Genomic DNA, 14,246 nt, shown 5'->3' on the forward strand with positions numbered 1-14,246 from the left:
ATATCAGACGCTTATCAACCCCACTAATTTCCCCGGGCTGTCGCGAATGATAAGAACAGTGAGGTTTTGCGAATTGGGGAAAGTTGTTGACTCCAAATTGGACTTTATAATTACTAAATAACTACTCTGTAACGTAACTACCTAGTTAACTACTTCGTACCTAAGTACGGAGTAAATAACACTCACTATATATATAGGGTACTCTTACCCGATTAGGAAAGGCCTTAGCTTATGTACATATACCTGGTAGTTCGGCCGAGGTTAGCTAGCAAGGGTATACACATATCGTTCCATCGTTCTATCATTGTTCTTTCCACATACTTTGTATCATCAGAGACCTCAATTCTGAAACAAAAACAGACATGATCACGTAACTCACCGCCCCGACTTCGGAGCGGCAATTAATCCTTCGTTCCGCCATCATCCCGCCATTGAATTTCCTATGACGCTTGTCTTGTCTGATGAAACTGATCTTGAGAAAGGCCTCTGATGGAGCAGCATGGTGGTATTTGTCGACCTCGATGATTCATTCGCTGACGGATCGGCATTCTTGGAGAAGCCATACCCTTTGATTGCTGACCCCAACACGGAGTCAGCCGAACTACCCACGTCGCATACTTCCCCGAATAAAAAGACCGATGAGATCTTAAACCCCAATCGGAATGGATTCTCCGCGGCTTTGAGTTGTTATCCGTATGTCTTTGTTTGTCAACAGCCAGCAAATAATAAGAAACAGACCCCACTAACAGTTCGCCCCATAGCATTGTCAAGGAAATCGCTCGCGCTATCGACTTGAATACCCTCTACGCCCTCTCGAATACATGTCGTCAGTTCCATCTGAACTTGGCACCGTTTCGCCAGCAATTAGCGAGAGAGACCCTCCGGTGCGACAATGAATACATCGAAACCCTAGCAGAGATGCTAGACAGCGGCGCTGTCCTCCCAGACAGTGTCAAATCAGTCATACGACTACTGAGCCGTCCCGGCGGCGAGCATATCCGCATGACCCGCGGGAAGGTGGGCAAATGCGCGCGCGACATGGTGGGCGAATGTCGACGCTGCGCCAAGGTTGTATGCAGAGTAAGCCAAATCCGCCCCCCCGCCTAACAAATACCAGTCGCTAAACCCAGCTGGCAGAATTGCACAATCAAACCCCCTTCCCAGCCAGCCCTTAAAAACCGTATCCGCCGCCTCTGCCGAACCTGCGGCACAGCGCCGCTCTCCGCCCACCTCTCCCACACAAGCTCGGACCCGCACACCCCCGACCCGTTTGATGAGAACAGCGTCGCGGCTATTGCGTTCGCGCGCAACCCTTGTAATTGTGAGGAAGCTGTCTGGCTGTGCACGCAGTGCGGAATGACATTGCGCACTAATGACACGACATACCGTCGTGTCTGGGCGTGGCGCACGCGCTACAGCACGTACCTCGGCGGCGGGTTGGGTACTGACATTGGTGAAGGCTGCCAAGGGGTCAAGTGCGGGCGTGGTGAGAACTGTCTTGCTGCGCAGGAGATTGAGCTTGAGGTCGACTGCGAGGCTGATGAAGGGTCTGGGTCTGGGAGTGACACTAGCAGTACTGTACAGAGTCCTGCTCCTCCGTCGTTTGGTTATGAAGGAATTGGTATCTCGATGGACAGCCATGACGATGAGGAGCCCGGATATTGCAGGCAGGAAATCATTGGGTTGGGTGGTGTTGTTAAGCATAAGTCTAAGAAGAGAGTCAATGTTGGTGCATGTGTTGTTGAGTATGAGGACGAGAGGGAGACAGGGAATTATCTTGAGAGGGAGGAGAAGGGTTTGTATCGTGGTTGGTGTGGGTGGTGTTCTAGAGTAATTCCGGCGAAGAACGAGCAGACTTGATTGATTTTGCTACTTATGACTGTCTGCTTTAGGGCTTTGCATGTTGCATGCTGCATTTGATGCTTCGGCGACTTTTTTATTACGACTGATGCTGGTGAAGCTTTGCATTAAATGACATATATCATGACCCATGATACGGGGTCGCTTGGACAGATGCTACGATGACCTCAAGATAGCTATGCGAGATGTGTAAATGACGATATCACAAATCAAAAACCTTGTCAAGTTGATGCATATTCAATTAAATCTTGCTAATAAGAAACAATTCAAGTACTCCTGCAATGATTCGCCCCCCAATGCAAGCACAAATCCATCAAGCATACAATGTCATCAAGCATACAATGTCACATGCAGATCGTTTCGTTAAAGTAAAAGACAAGGTTGGAAGTGAAAAGGTGCAAAAAATCCGTATGGTCTCAATGGGCAGCAATCGTTCTCCAGATAGTCTTGAGCCTCGACTCCTCTCGAGGAGGTGATTCCTCGCGCCTGTGGCGACGATGAGAGCGTTCCTCTCTTGACTCCCTGGAACGCCGGGAGGCGCCCTCAGGCCTCTTCTCCCGCTCCCTCTCCGTATCACCTTCAATTTCCCGTTCACGTGCGTGCTCATGCGCACGCTCATGCTTCTCTCGATCTCTCTCCCTCTCTCGCTCTTTCTCCTTCTCTCTTTCTTTCCTCTCTTCCCTAGATCGACCGTGCTCTCGGCCGTGCTCTCGACCGTGTTCAGTCGAGTGTCGCACTCTCCTGCTCTCAGTGCGCTCAACACGCTCACTGCGAGGATGCTCCTCTTCGCGTCGTGACCGTGATCCACTAGACCGACCAGCAGACTGACCCTCCTCATACTCCGCCCGATCGTGACGGCTGCCACTGCTATGACTTGGCGATGATCGGCGCGGATTTTCAATCGGCGGTGCAGCCTTGGTGGCATTTAGGCGCAGCAAAGGCCCATTGGTATCCGACTTGCCTTCTGTCATGTATCGCAGGAAGGCACGGGGCTTGGGCGTCGGTAGCGATGTTGATACCTGCTTCGGTGAAGAAGTCCTGGTTGAGCGGGCTCGTTCGAGAGGGCTCGAGGGAGTATCGGAGGTGCGGCGTTTGGATCTGTGCTCGATGACTTCGGCCTCCATTTCTGGTTCCATTGCTCTCTCCTGCTCCTTCGCCTTCTCCTTGGACGAGCTCTTCGAGCGTTTCAGTTTGTCAGGGGCGGGGATGCCGCTGCGCTCTCGTTCCTCGGCAAGAGCGCGCTGCTTTCGTTGCAACTGGGATTTCTCATCATGTTGGCGTCGTGCTTCTTCCAGCGCTTTGGCCCAGCGGTTGGTGAAGATGCCTCGTTCGCTCTTCTGGCGCTGGAGTTGATCCCGGTGGCCGTCGGATGATGTCTTAGAATGCCGACGCTCTCCCTCGATCGGTGAACTGCGCTTTCTGCGGCGTCGGCTGTGGCGGGCTGCTGCGGCTTCTGCGCTTTCGTCGAGAGGCTCGGCATCGATCATCTCCACCTCAGGCTGGGAGTCTCCTGGGGGTGGTACGAGCTCGTCGGGCGCCACTTCGTCGCTATCGGGAACAGTGACTGGCTCCCGGGTAGCTTCTGGTTCTGCTGGTGGGTCTTCAGCGGGGAGGTCTCTGGCAGCCTCTGGCTCAGGGATTGGCTCCTCTAGCGGTGTCTCGAGCATTGCCTCTTCCGGCGTTGGAGTCTCGGCTGGGACTGCAGCTGCGGCCTCTGGTGTCTCAGCTGGGGCCTCGTCCGGAACAACTGTTTCAGCCGGGGGTTCCTCAGGTGCTGGGATCTCAGCTGGGGCAGCTTCGACAGGAGCTGGCTCTTCGGGGGTTGGCTCATCAGCAGGTGCTTCCTCTGGAATCTCCTTTGGTACCTCATCGGGTACGACTTCCGGTTCTGCTACGGGTTCTGTAGGTGTCTCGGTAGTGGGCGCTTCTTCCACTGGTGTCTCTTCCACTGGGGCGGGAGCAGGTGCCTCCTCAACTGCTGGTTCTGGGACAGGAGTCTCCTCTACAGCAGCGGGGACATCTTCGGTCACTTCTTTCACTTCAGCGGCAGGCTCTTCAGCAGCTGCAGGTTCAGGCTCAGCGGGAGTTTCAGCAGCAGGCTCAGTGGGCTCAGCAGGGGCTTCAAGAACAGGCTCAGGCTCAGGTTCAGCAGCAGGCTCAGGCTCAGCAGCAGGCTCAGGCTCAGCAGGCTCGGGAGTGGGCTCAGCAGCAGGTTCAGGCTCAGCAGCGGGTTCAGGCTCAGCAGCAGGTTCAGGCTCAGCAGCAGGTTCAGGCTCGACAGGCTCGGGAGTGGGCTCAACAGGAGCTTCAACAACAGGCTCGGATTCAGGTTCGGCAGGAGCTTCAGGCTCAGCAGCAGGCTCGGGAGTGGGCTCGGGAGCGGGCTCAACAGGAGCTTCAACAACAGGCTCGGGGGTAGGTTCAGCAGCAGTTTCGAGTTCAGCAGCGGGTTCGGGAGTAGGATCGGCAGGAGTGCTTTCTTCGACTGGTGCCTCTTTGGGAGTTTCCTCGACTGTTTCGGGCTCTACAGCTTCCACCTTGCCCTCCGCAGCAGCTTCAGGTTCGGCAGCAGGTGTTCCCTCAACTGGTGGTTCCTTGACAGGTTCTTCCGGAGCCTTTTCCTCTTCTGCTGCTGGTGCCTCCGTTGTTTCAGGTGATGGTTCAGCCTCCGGCGTTGGCTCTACCGCTAGCTCTTGCTCGGCGGCTGATTCTGGTTCAGGCGTTGGCTCTGCCGCTGGTTCGACAGCTGGTTCGACAGCTGGTTCGGGTTCCGGCGTTGGCTCTGGATCTGCCTTAGCACCCTTGCCCTTCTTGCCCTTCTTTTTCTTAGTCTTACCCGCTGCCTTTTCCTCTGCAGGTGGCTCCTCCGAGGGTGGCTCCTCTATGGGTGGCTCGGCTGCTGCTGGCTCTTCTGGAGCTGGGGCATCAGGAGGATTATCTACGGGCTTTTCGGGCTCAGCTTCAGGCTCCGGCGCTTTTTCGGCGGCTGGTTCTGGCGTTGGCGCTGGCTCTGCCGCTGGCTCTGGCTCGGCGGCTGGTTCGGGTTCCGGCGTTGGCTCTGGATCAGCTGCCTTAGCACCCTTGCCCTTCTTGCCCTTCTTTTTCTTGCCCTTACCCGCTGATTTCTCCTCTAGCTTTGGCTCATCTACGGATGGCTCGTCTGCCGTTGGCTCTGCTGGGGCTGGGACATCAGGGGGATTATCTGCAGGCTTTTCGGGCTCGGCGTCTGGCTCCTCTGTGGGTGGCTCGGCTGCTGCTGGCTCTTCTGGAGCTGGGGCATCAGGAGAATTATCTGCGGGCTTGTCGGGTTCAGCTTCAGGCCCCGGCGCTTTTTCGGCGGCTGGTTCGGGCGCTGGCTCTGGATCTGCCACTGGCTCCGGCTCCGGCTCTGGCTCTGGCGCTGGCGCTGGGTCGGCCGCTGGTTCGGGTTCGGGCGTTGGCTCTGGATCAGCTGCCTTAGCGGCCTTCCCCTTCTTGCCCTTCTTTTTCTTACTCTTACCCGTTGCCTTTTCCTCTGCAGGTGGCTCCTCTGTGGGTGGCTCGGGTGTTGTGGGTGGGGTTGCATCGGCTGATGGTTGATCTTCCGTTTTAGCCTCTGGGTTTGACTCTGCTGGAGTTTCGGCAGCCTCTGCAGGTGTTTCATCGGCCTTTGGTGCATCTTCCCCATTCTCTAGAGCGTCTTCGGCGGCCGCTTTAGCATCAGCCTCTTTCTCGGCTGCTACTGTCTCAGGATCTACATCAAGATCAAGATCTGGGAAAGCTTCGTCTACATACTGTCAGCTTTGTAAGGACTAAGGTAAATTTGAACACTGACCATCGTTGCCGTTATCGCCTGCTTTTTTCGTGTCGTCGCCTGCTGGAGCATCTTCTCCACCTTCGAGTTTTGCATCTCCTTCGGATTTTGCGTTCTCTTCAGACTTCGCACTATCGCCAGGCGCTGCATCGTCTCCGGGTTTTGAGTCGCCTTCAGACTTTGGGTCTTCTTCAGACTTTGGGTCTTCTTCAGACTTTGGGTCTTCTTCAGACTTTGGGTCTTCTTCAGACTTTGGGTCTTCTTCAGACTTTGGGTCTTCTTCAGGCTTTGCTTCCTCTTCAGTTTTTGTATCGCCTTCGGGTGCTGCACCATCAGCAGGTTTAGCATCCTCTGCGGGTGTCGCATCTTCTACGGCAGCCTCCTTAGAAGCCTCGTCGGGATTTCCTGCATCCGGTGCTGGCTCATCCTTGCCCTCTTCTTTAGATTCTGAGGCAGGTTCGTCGGGTTGAGACTCGGCTGGTGCGGCCTCTACTGAATCTGAGAAAATTGCGAGTTAATATCAAGTACAAAAGGTAGAAAATGAACCTCATCTATAGAAACCTGAGGCTGTACTTACCTGTGGGCTCAGCGGCTGCGCTATCATCTCCACTTGGCTCAGCGGAGGGATCTTCAGAGGCAGGGTCCTTCTCCGGTTCGGCGGTTTCGGGCTCCTTGTTGTCCTGGTTTTGGCCCTCGGTCAGATCGGTCGTTGAATAGGTGACAGGGTAGAAATGGAAAGAATTAGTCTCATAGTCAAAGGTCGTATATTGACGTTCAACCGATGCATATGAGAACTCAGGGATCTCGGCATACTTGAAAGCCATCTTCAACAGCGGCTGCTGCCGGGTCCAGGGCAGAGTCTTTATTCTCGAGTTCAGGGGGTGGCGCGGAACCGGCGGGAGAACGATTGTTATTATTCTTATTGTTCTTCGTCTTCTTCTTCTTGGGTGCCATTATACCCGGTCAATGACGTATCATATATCGAGGCCTAGGCGAGGCTGACTGGCGCGTGATGTGACGAGAACCGGGACAATAGGAAATTGACAAGTCGGCTTGTCGGGCTCGACACACGGAAAGGAATGGGGCAGCAAGGGAAATCGAGGAACAAAAGGTACAAAGGATGGACAATTGAGAGAGTGAAACTGGGTAGGGTACCTCATGTATTAGAGTACTAAAATGGAAAAGAAGGATATGCTTGTTTCTCTGGTGACACAGAGGTCGCATTGGACAGTCATGGTGAGGCGACGTATAGTAGTTCGTCTCATATGCGGTCGGATGGGACGACAACAAAGTGCATTACGGTCTTGGGCCCTGAACGTCACCAATGAACTGGCCGATAGAGCCAATTGTCATTGGGCCACGTTGGTCGTCGGGTCTCCATTTCCAGGAGTGAGGTCCGGTGCTTGATTAGGGCCGGGTGAGAGCAGTACGCTCCCCACCCGCGGAAATACCTGCAGCACCAAGGAGTAAATGGTGAGATGGGATTGGAAATCGCGGGGCAGATCGGTCAAAATAGGAAAAACAGTACTGCAGGATCGAGAAAACGGGTCTGTTGAAGTGGGGTGGACGCCATGGAATGAATTGGTTTGAAATGAATTTGAATTGTTTTGGTTTCGTTTGCTTTTGGGCCTGGATACTACACACTGAGATGAGAAATATGAATTGGGCCGAGGGAACTTGGCCGCTGTACACAAAGCCACGAAGGCAATGTTTCAATAGGAAAACCGATGGGCGACGCAGAGGTGATGCAGGCCAGGCCCATTTCTGCCCAACGTGTTCCGGTAGACGCGGCAAATACGATGCAGGCGTAGTACACCGCGGGTGGGGAGACCAGGGCAATTAACCTTCAAAAGGATCCGGTATTAGGGGCAAATATTGGGACTTCTAGTACATGTTTTGCATGACTGGTAGATTCGAATCGGAGATGCGAAACGGGGTGGTTGGGGCGATTGAGATTGTACGGGGCTAATAATGGAGTCGTGGATACTCTCGTGGATAGTTGAATCTCCACTCTCGACACCGACACTTCAGAGTATTGTCCGAGCTCTTTTCCGGGGACATCATTCTGTACCACTCGACTGTAAGGGAGTCAGCAGTTGAAATGGCGATGTAATATGCAGTTAAACATCGTGGACTGCATCAACAAATCTTTGAAGTGGAAGAGAGAAAAGTGGCGGAACACGAGTTTCTCGGGATCAGGTGATATTGCGCATTGGACTTGGACGTCAGATTCTATGTCTCTACTGTATTTCCATTCCACCTATGACTACAGAGTACAGAGTAAGAGTACAGAGTATGCAGATGCAGTCCAGCCGATCATTACTATCCTCGCGTCAATACCAGCCACTCCTGAACCAACCCGTCCGCCAATCCCTTCCAAGGTTTTTAACTTTGTCTGACTAACAATCTACAACAAGTTAACTAACCAACTAACTGCCTCACTAGTTACCTGGTCGACAGATCGTCTTACTTTGTACGGAGTACAACGGCTTTTCACCGGGGTCCTCTTCTTTCAAAATGACATATGTGTTCAATTCGACCGAAGGTACTCGGTACTCCGTACCTAAGAGATAGGTACAAAAGCCAACAACTATCGAGTCTAAAAAGAGCTGCATGCATGACCAGGGCACTTTTGTCTTTTCTAGCGGATTATCCTTTTTGTGCAATTACCGATAGTTATGCTGTACTTCCTAATACAAGTCCTTAGTCACATCGCCAGATACGGTCACCTATGTACCCAATGCAGCGGGCCAAGCATCCATGCCGTGTTGCGTGTGGTTAGCAAATAGCAGTCTAGGTGAACCCCTCGCATTTGTAAATATGATTCACATCTGATTATGATGTCGTTTGTTTCTATTCCCAGAATTGGGCCATGATTCTTGTGTTCTGGGCTCCTGGGCTCTTCGACTCTGTAGATAGGCATAAACATCACTTTCTTTGCCAAGCTTTCCTTTGCCACCCAGGCACTTGAAAGGAACATGCCGATCGGAGAGGGCTCGAGGTTAATAGACTCTTATTCGATATCTGATATTCTATATTTGATATTTGATATCGCATATTTGAGAGACAGGCTGTTTGAAGTATAGCTTAGTAAGGATGTTGCAATCTTCTAGAGAATGACCGGTGACTACCGGCATCATCGGATGAATTGCTTGATCGGCAATAATGGCCCATGGGAAAGCAACCGCCAATATCGCTTACGGAGTAGAAAAGCTCTGACTCCACAGCGTGACTCCAGCACATAATCCCCTCAACTCCTCTATCCCACCGGCGATCTTTGCTCCCCCTCACGATAGATACATCGAATGTTCGCTAGAAGTGCTGGCTAGTCAATACCATGGCGTAATGAAGCTCTGATTGGTTGCCTTGCTTTTTTTCACGGTGAATTGATACGTGCAGTATTACGGAGTAGAGATTGAAGTACAACATGTAGGTAATAGCAACGTCGCCAGCTTTATCGTACGCAATCAATTGCCCCTAGTGATTCAAGGACTCGAGAATGCCTGGTCGAAAAGGTAATGGGGTTGAAGTATTCACACGCGATGAAAACTCTGCTTAAACACATCTCAATACACTTCCCCCATTGCTTCTGACTCATTCTTGGCTTCCATATGTCAGCCTCAAGTCTTATCCAATAGGCTCCAACTCTTGTCAGATACGCCTCGGCTTATTTCCGATATGAATAACCCTACAACTCTGGTGCAAGGCGACGAATGTAGCTAAGAATATCGCGATTTTGCTTTCATATACTAGTTTAGAACCAATCCTCTCCTTCTGTAAGTTCTGCTCAAAGTCCACTTCCTTCACCCTGCTGTCGGATTGCCTTTAGGCAATATAATCATTTCTCCTCGTCTCGAACTGTTTGCCGCAGATTGGCTAAATTGGTTTCCACGCTGTTGACTACGTCGTCCGATGATTCCGGGTTCCCCTTCGAACCATCGGAATCGAGCATTGGGCGTTTTGCTATTCCCGCTTCGGGGGTAGTATCGCTTTTGCGCTTTTGCGCTTTCGGTGGGTTATCGCTCGTTTCGGGATCCCCTCAGTAGGCTTTGTAAGCACGTACCGGTTCTCCCTAAGCAGCTTGCGCAGTATTCCTGGCCTGAAACCAAAATATGTGCAGTGAATTTGCCATTGTATTGCTGGCAGTACACACAAGATTCCTCTAGGGTGTTATATGCCAGATCTGTCCAGAGGAAAAGAGTGCAATTTCATCCAAACTCGAAGTACAAGAGAGGACAAGAAAGAGAAACTATCTGTGTGTCCCGCCCTCCCGTTTTATACGTGTCCTTCTTGTAAACTGTGCAAAATTCAAATGGTGGCTCTTCACGCTTATTTGGATGTAGCTTGGGGAAAGAGCGAAAGTGCAAATATAGCAAGTACGTTCTTCGGCAAATGCGTTCCTTTTGGATCGTCACACAACTCACTTGCAGCTTGATTGCCCAGTAATTCTTCTCCGCTGTCATTAGCAGACAGCTGAGGAATATAATGGGTTCTGTCATTTCTGGTTGTAGTGGACGGCTTAAGTCCTTATATATGTAGGACTCCTTGGCATTATGCTCCGTCAAGCTTCTAGAGCAGACAACAATATCATCCAGATATGTTGGTGGCGTTTGTCTTTGGTTTATTGCCAGCCCGGTACCTTGTCGTCTCCGAAGGCTCTATATATTGGGTCGGGATATGCGGTCCCTTTTCTTGGCTCGTCGGGGGAGAGGCCGTTTCTTCTAGGCCATATTGGAGTGACTAAAGGCCTTCTCGATGAGACCCAGTGTGGTTACTATATTCAATTAGCTATATATCCCTTCTACTCTATGTCTTGGGTTGCGTACCTTGCCCAAGAACTTCCTCACTGGGGTTTTGAGCTTGAAGAAGAGCTTATAATGCTCTTTAGCCATAATCTCTGTGGCAATGATACTTTCGCTGGCCGCACCCTCCGCACCCTTGCTAACAAATTGCCCGCTTCAAATTGGTACGGGCTACCAGGCTGTCGGTACGCGAGTCACCACATTGGCACCTGTCTACCTCCAACACTTCCACGGCGGGTAGTGGAATAACTCCGCAGAGATTTAGCGTCACAACCCAATCAATCTTTTTTCGGCAATAGCAACGAGAAAGCTGTGTTAGACTCGGTCGAAGTTACAAAGTCTATCTGAGTTACGGAATTCCACGCAGTTTTCGAGGTCCTTTGGCACGGACAGCCCGCAGTGGCCAAGTGTTGGACACCGTCCGAATTTCAAAGGTTTGGATTGACCGCTCGAAGTCTGCTATTGGAAGTTGATATAGTGGTAAACTTATAGGTATTGGAAGAGACGATAACCTACGAACATCTCCAGGAGAAGCGCCCTGAGGGGTATTCTTTCCTCCCTTTGAGCTGTGTAGACGGTGTGATCCGCTGTTCGTCCTTGTTCCCATATGGCTACATATTAGTCCTCACCAAAGTGAAGGGAGAGCCGTTGGAGAAGAGATGGGCCGATGCATCTACCGAATGGAAAGAGTTCATCTACCGGCAGGTTCTGACTGCTATCAGTGCCCTTCGAGATGTGGGAGTTCTCTGGGCGGACCCTGGCCCCCACGATGTGCTTTACCACGAGGATGACAATAAGCCTTCTGTGTCTGTGATAGACTTTGAACGCTTCGAGCCACTTCATCCCGGGCAACTGCCCCATGCCAACCCGAGATGGCGGCTATCTTTGGCCTGGAGGCCTATCTCCTGAGAAATTCGTGACGATACCCAGGAGGCTAGAAAGTCGCATGTAGATACCTAGTCGATGTGGTTCAAGGCCTGCACCTTGCTATGAGATGATAATTGAATATCCCCCTGAGTTTTTTCTCATGATTTATTGATATATTTTTCTTTCTGTCAAGGGCGCCGGTCATTATCATCCTTTCAGTTATTATAACACCCAAAAGAAGATGGGAATACTCAAAGGGAACTCCCAAGAGTGTTTTTATAAAGTCCCTAGATATTCTCGAGCCAAACCGTGCATACGATAAAAACGATCATGAACGCCGGAGATAGAATGCACGAGAACGTCTACAGACACACTCTTTTACTTGCGACTACGGCAGGTTTTTAGGTCCATCGCGCCAACCGGGTTTTCGCCGCAAGGTATATATGTAGTCTCTTAAAGGTCTAGAAATAGCTCGTACCAAGGGTCCCCTACTTACAATATTTAGGAATAGTTAGCGGTTATATTCTAAAAGACACTAGGAAAGACCCCAAAAAGGTGCGATAGAAAGATGATAACAAAGTGGTCTTCTCTACGGGATGTACGAGCGATTTAGATACTATAGGTATTTTAGAGTAGGGCATATATCGTGTATACCATGAAAATGAGCCTGAACGCCGGAGATAAAATGCAACCTAAGTAGGAGACAACAAAAACAACTCATTTCCGCATGTGTTCATCCAAAGTCTTTCTCCACTTAGGGCCGTTGATTCTCATCAGGAAGATGACAGAGCTGCTTGCGAAACCGACGAGGCCGAGGATGGTGAAGATCCAGCCATTGCCGATAGCACCGATGATCGGGGCCGTGACGACAGAACCAACGCAGGAGAAGATGTTTCGCATGAAGTTGTTGAGGGCTACACCTTCCGAGGATTTTTTCGGCATGAATTCGGTGAGCATGGTGGTTACCATGCTGAAAATGAGCATGGAACCCATACCAAAGAAGAAGTTGGCAATCATCTATCAGATAGTTAGCGAGTGCTACTGAGGTATCGTTGAGATTAAATAAGAGTTGACATACCGGGACAAGCCAGAAGACTCCCCTCTCCGCGGCCCAACCATACCAGATCAGGGCTGCCGGGTACATGAAGGCGCCAAGCCATGCGTTCTCACGCATTCGGTCTTCCGGTCGTAGTACTAGTCTACCTTTCTCGTCGTATCGGTTTGCCTTCCTCGCCTCCCGGTGCATGATGCTGTCCATCCATTTGCCTCCAAATATACTGCTCACCATGTAGCCCAGCGAGTTTGGAATGTATAGCAAACCAACGATGATGGTAGAGAAGTTGTATGGCTCCTCTTTGAAGGTATGCTCAACGCTGATATTGAGCACATAGAGGGAACCGAAGGCGATGCTAGCATAGTACACACTGAGCAGGACGGGGAGGAATCGGAGGTAGAGAATGATTTTGAGCGGGTCAATGAAGACCATCTTCAAAGTCTTGAGATACCTTGCGGTTGCCCGAACAATCTGTTGCGACGAGACTCGACTCAGCGGGCGGTCGATATGTAGATCTTCCTCTTCAAGTTCAGCCAGCACAGGCTTGTGCACGGCCAACGTCTCGGGAAGGGCGAACAAGATAAAGATGAGAGTGATAGCACCAAATGCTGAAAGGAACCATAACGTGCTCCGCCATCCCCAACGCTGGGCTAGGAGACCGCCGATGATGGGTGCAAACAAGGGTCCACACAATGGACCCAAATAGAAGATACCCATGGCCCGTCCTCGCTCCCTGGGTTCCCAGAGATCTGCGATGGTGCCAGCACCAACCGCCTGGACAGAAGCAGAGGCACCACCACTCAACATTCGCATTACCACAAGCATCGCGATAGAATCCGAGATGGCGCAGAGGCAATTAAAGACCACAAAGAGAGCAAAAGAAGCCAGGTAGACGGTCCGTCGCCCAAGTCGCTCGCTAAATGATGACCACCACAATGGGAATATCGACATGGCCAGCATATACAACGCGATCGACAGATTAGTGATAGTGGTTGTCGTATTCAAGTCATCGGTTACTTGTGATAGTGAAGCTGATAGAATATTAGAGATGATCAGATAGATACATAATTTGGGATTAAAGACTCACGGAGGAATATCGCGCTACCCATTGGTGCTGTGGCTCCAGCAAGAGCGACGACAAATGTGATGAACCATTTCATTCGGCGAGGGTATGTCTTCGGATTCTCAACCTCTGCCACCAATGCTAACTGGCCAAACAAGCCTCTGCGCTTGGATCGGGCGACCTCGATGGGAGGACCAAGCTCCGTCAATTGACGTTCTAGGCGTGGAGGATTCTCCAGGTCGTCATTTTCTTCCTCGGCGGTATTGCTGGAGACACCCGAAAGGGAGTGAATGTCATTATCAACCTCGGACTTTTTGTCCGCTATGATTGTCGGATGTTCTCCACTGTCCGGGGATGCGACGATACCGTCTGGCTCAGATTGCTTGTTCATATTGGATGTATGTGAAGGGAAAGAAAGGCGACTCGTGCCAATTGAACATAAAATAAACCTGAATCAAAAAAATAAGGCGCATAAAGCTTTATAAAAGTAAAGTCAAGTGGAGTTTAACAAAAAACAGCCCTGTGGGAGCCCTGCAGATAGCCACTTGGGCACCGTAAAAGCGTCGATCTATTCCCCTGATATATAAGATCAGCAGGTATGTGTAGGCGCAACCTTGAGTAAATTGGATGTTGTTCCAGGAAAAAGTGAGAGAGAGAAAAATTCCGAATGCATTTGGAGAGTTGGAGATTTGTGACCGACAAGCACCGACAGCGACCGAGAGTCATAATATTATCTCTTGCACTCAAGCGCAGGGTCACAGTGCTTGATTATTCGACATCACGCTAGTCCACATGCTATCCCATAAA

At 51.0% G+C, this 14,246-nt stretch overlaps 3 protein-coding genes across 3 annotated transcripts; 1 reads left to right on the forward strand and 2 right to left on the reverse strand.

Annotated features, from left to right (window-relative positions):
• Positions 1-499: 499 nt before the first annotated feature.
• Positions 500-1,860, forward strand: LCP9604111_7560 (uncharacterized protein; the record flags this gene model as incomplete). Its single annotated transcript, XM_039075606.1, has 3 exons — positions 500-693; positions 762-1,080; positions 1,138-1,860. 3 exons carry the CDS (start codon positions 500-502, stop codon positions 1,858-1,860), a joined length of 1,236 nt encoding a protein of 411 aa, XP_038926426.1.
• A 416-nt stretch (positions 1,861-2,276) lies between these two features.
• Positions 2,277-6,607, reverse strand: LCP9604111_7561 (PE repeat family protein; the record flags this gene model as incomplete). The annotated part of the gene is made up of 5 exons (XM_039075607.1): positions 2,277-4,642; positions 4,697-5,626; positions 5,675-6,151; positions 6,231-6,333; positions 6,467-6,607. 5 exons carry the CDS (start codon positions 6,605-6,607, stop codon positions 2,277-2,279), a joined length of 4,017 nt encoding a protein of 1,338 aa, XP_038926427.1.
• A 5,432-nt stretch (positions 6,608-12,039) lies between these two features.
• On the reverse strand, positions 12,040-13,830 carry LCP9604111_7562 (MFS transporter; the record flags this gene model as incomplete). Its single annotated transcript, XM_039075608.1, has 3 exons — positions 12,040-12,339; positions 12,401-13,407; positions 13,464-13,830. 3 exons carry the CDS (start codon positions 13,828-13,830, stop codon positions 12,040-12,042), a joined length of 1,674 nt encoding a protein of 557 aa, XP_038926428.1.
• Between the last annotated feature and the right edge of the window lie 416 nt (positions 13,831-14,246).

This window comes from Penicillium roqueforti (assembly GCF_015533775.1).
Source record: "Penicillium roqueforti strain LCP96 04111 chromosome Unknown scaffold_24, whole genome shotgun sequence".
Lineage (NCBI taxonomy): Eukaryota > Fungi > Ascomycota > Eurotiomycetes > Eurotiales > Aspergillaceae > Penicillium > Penicillium roqueforti.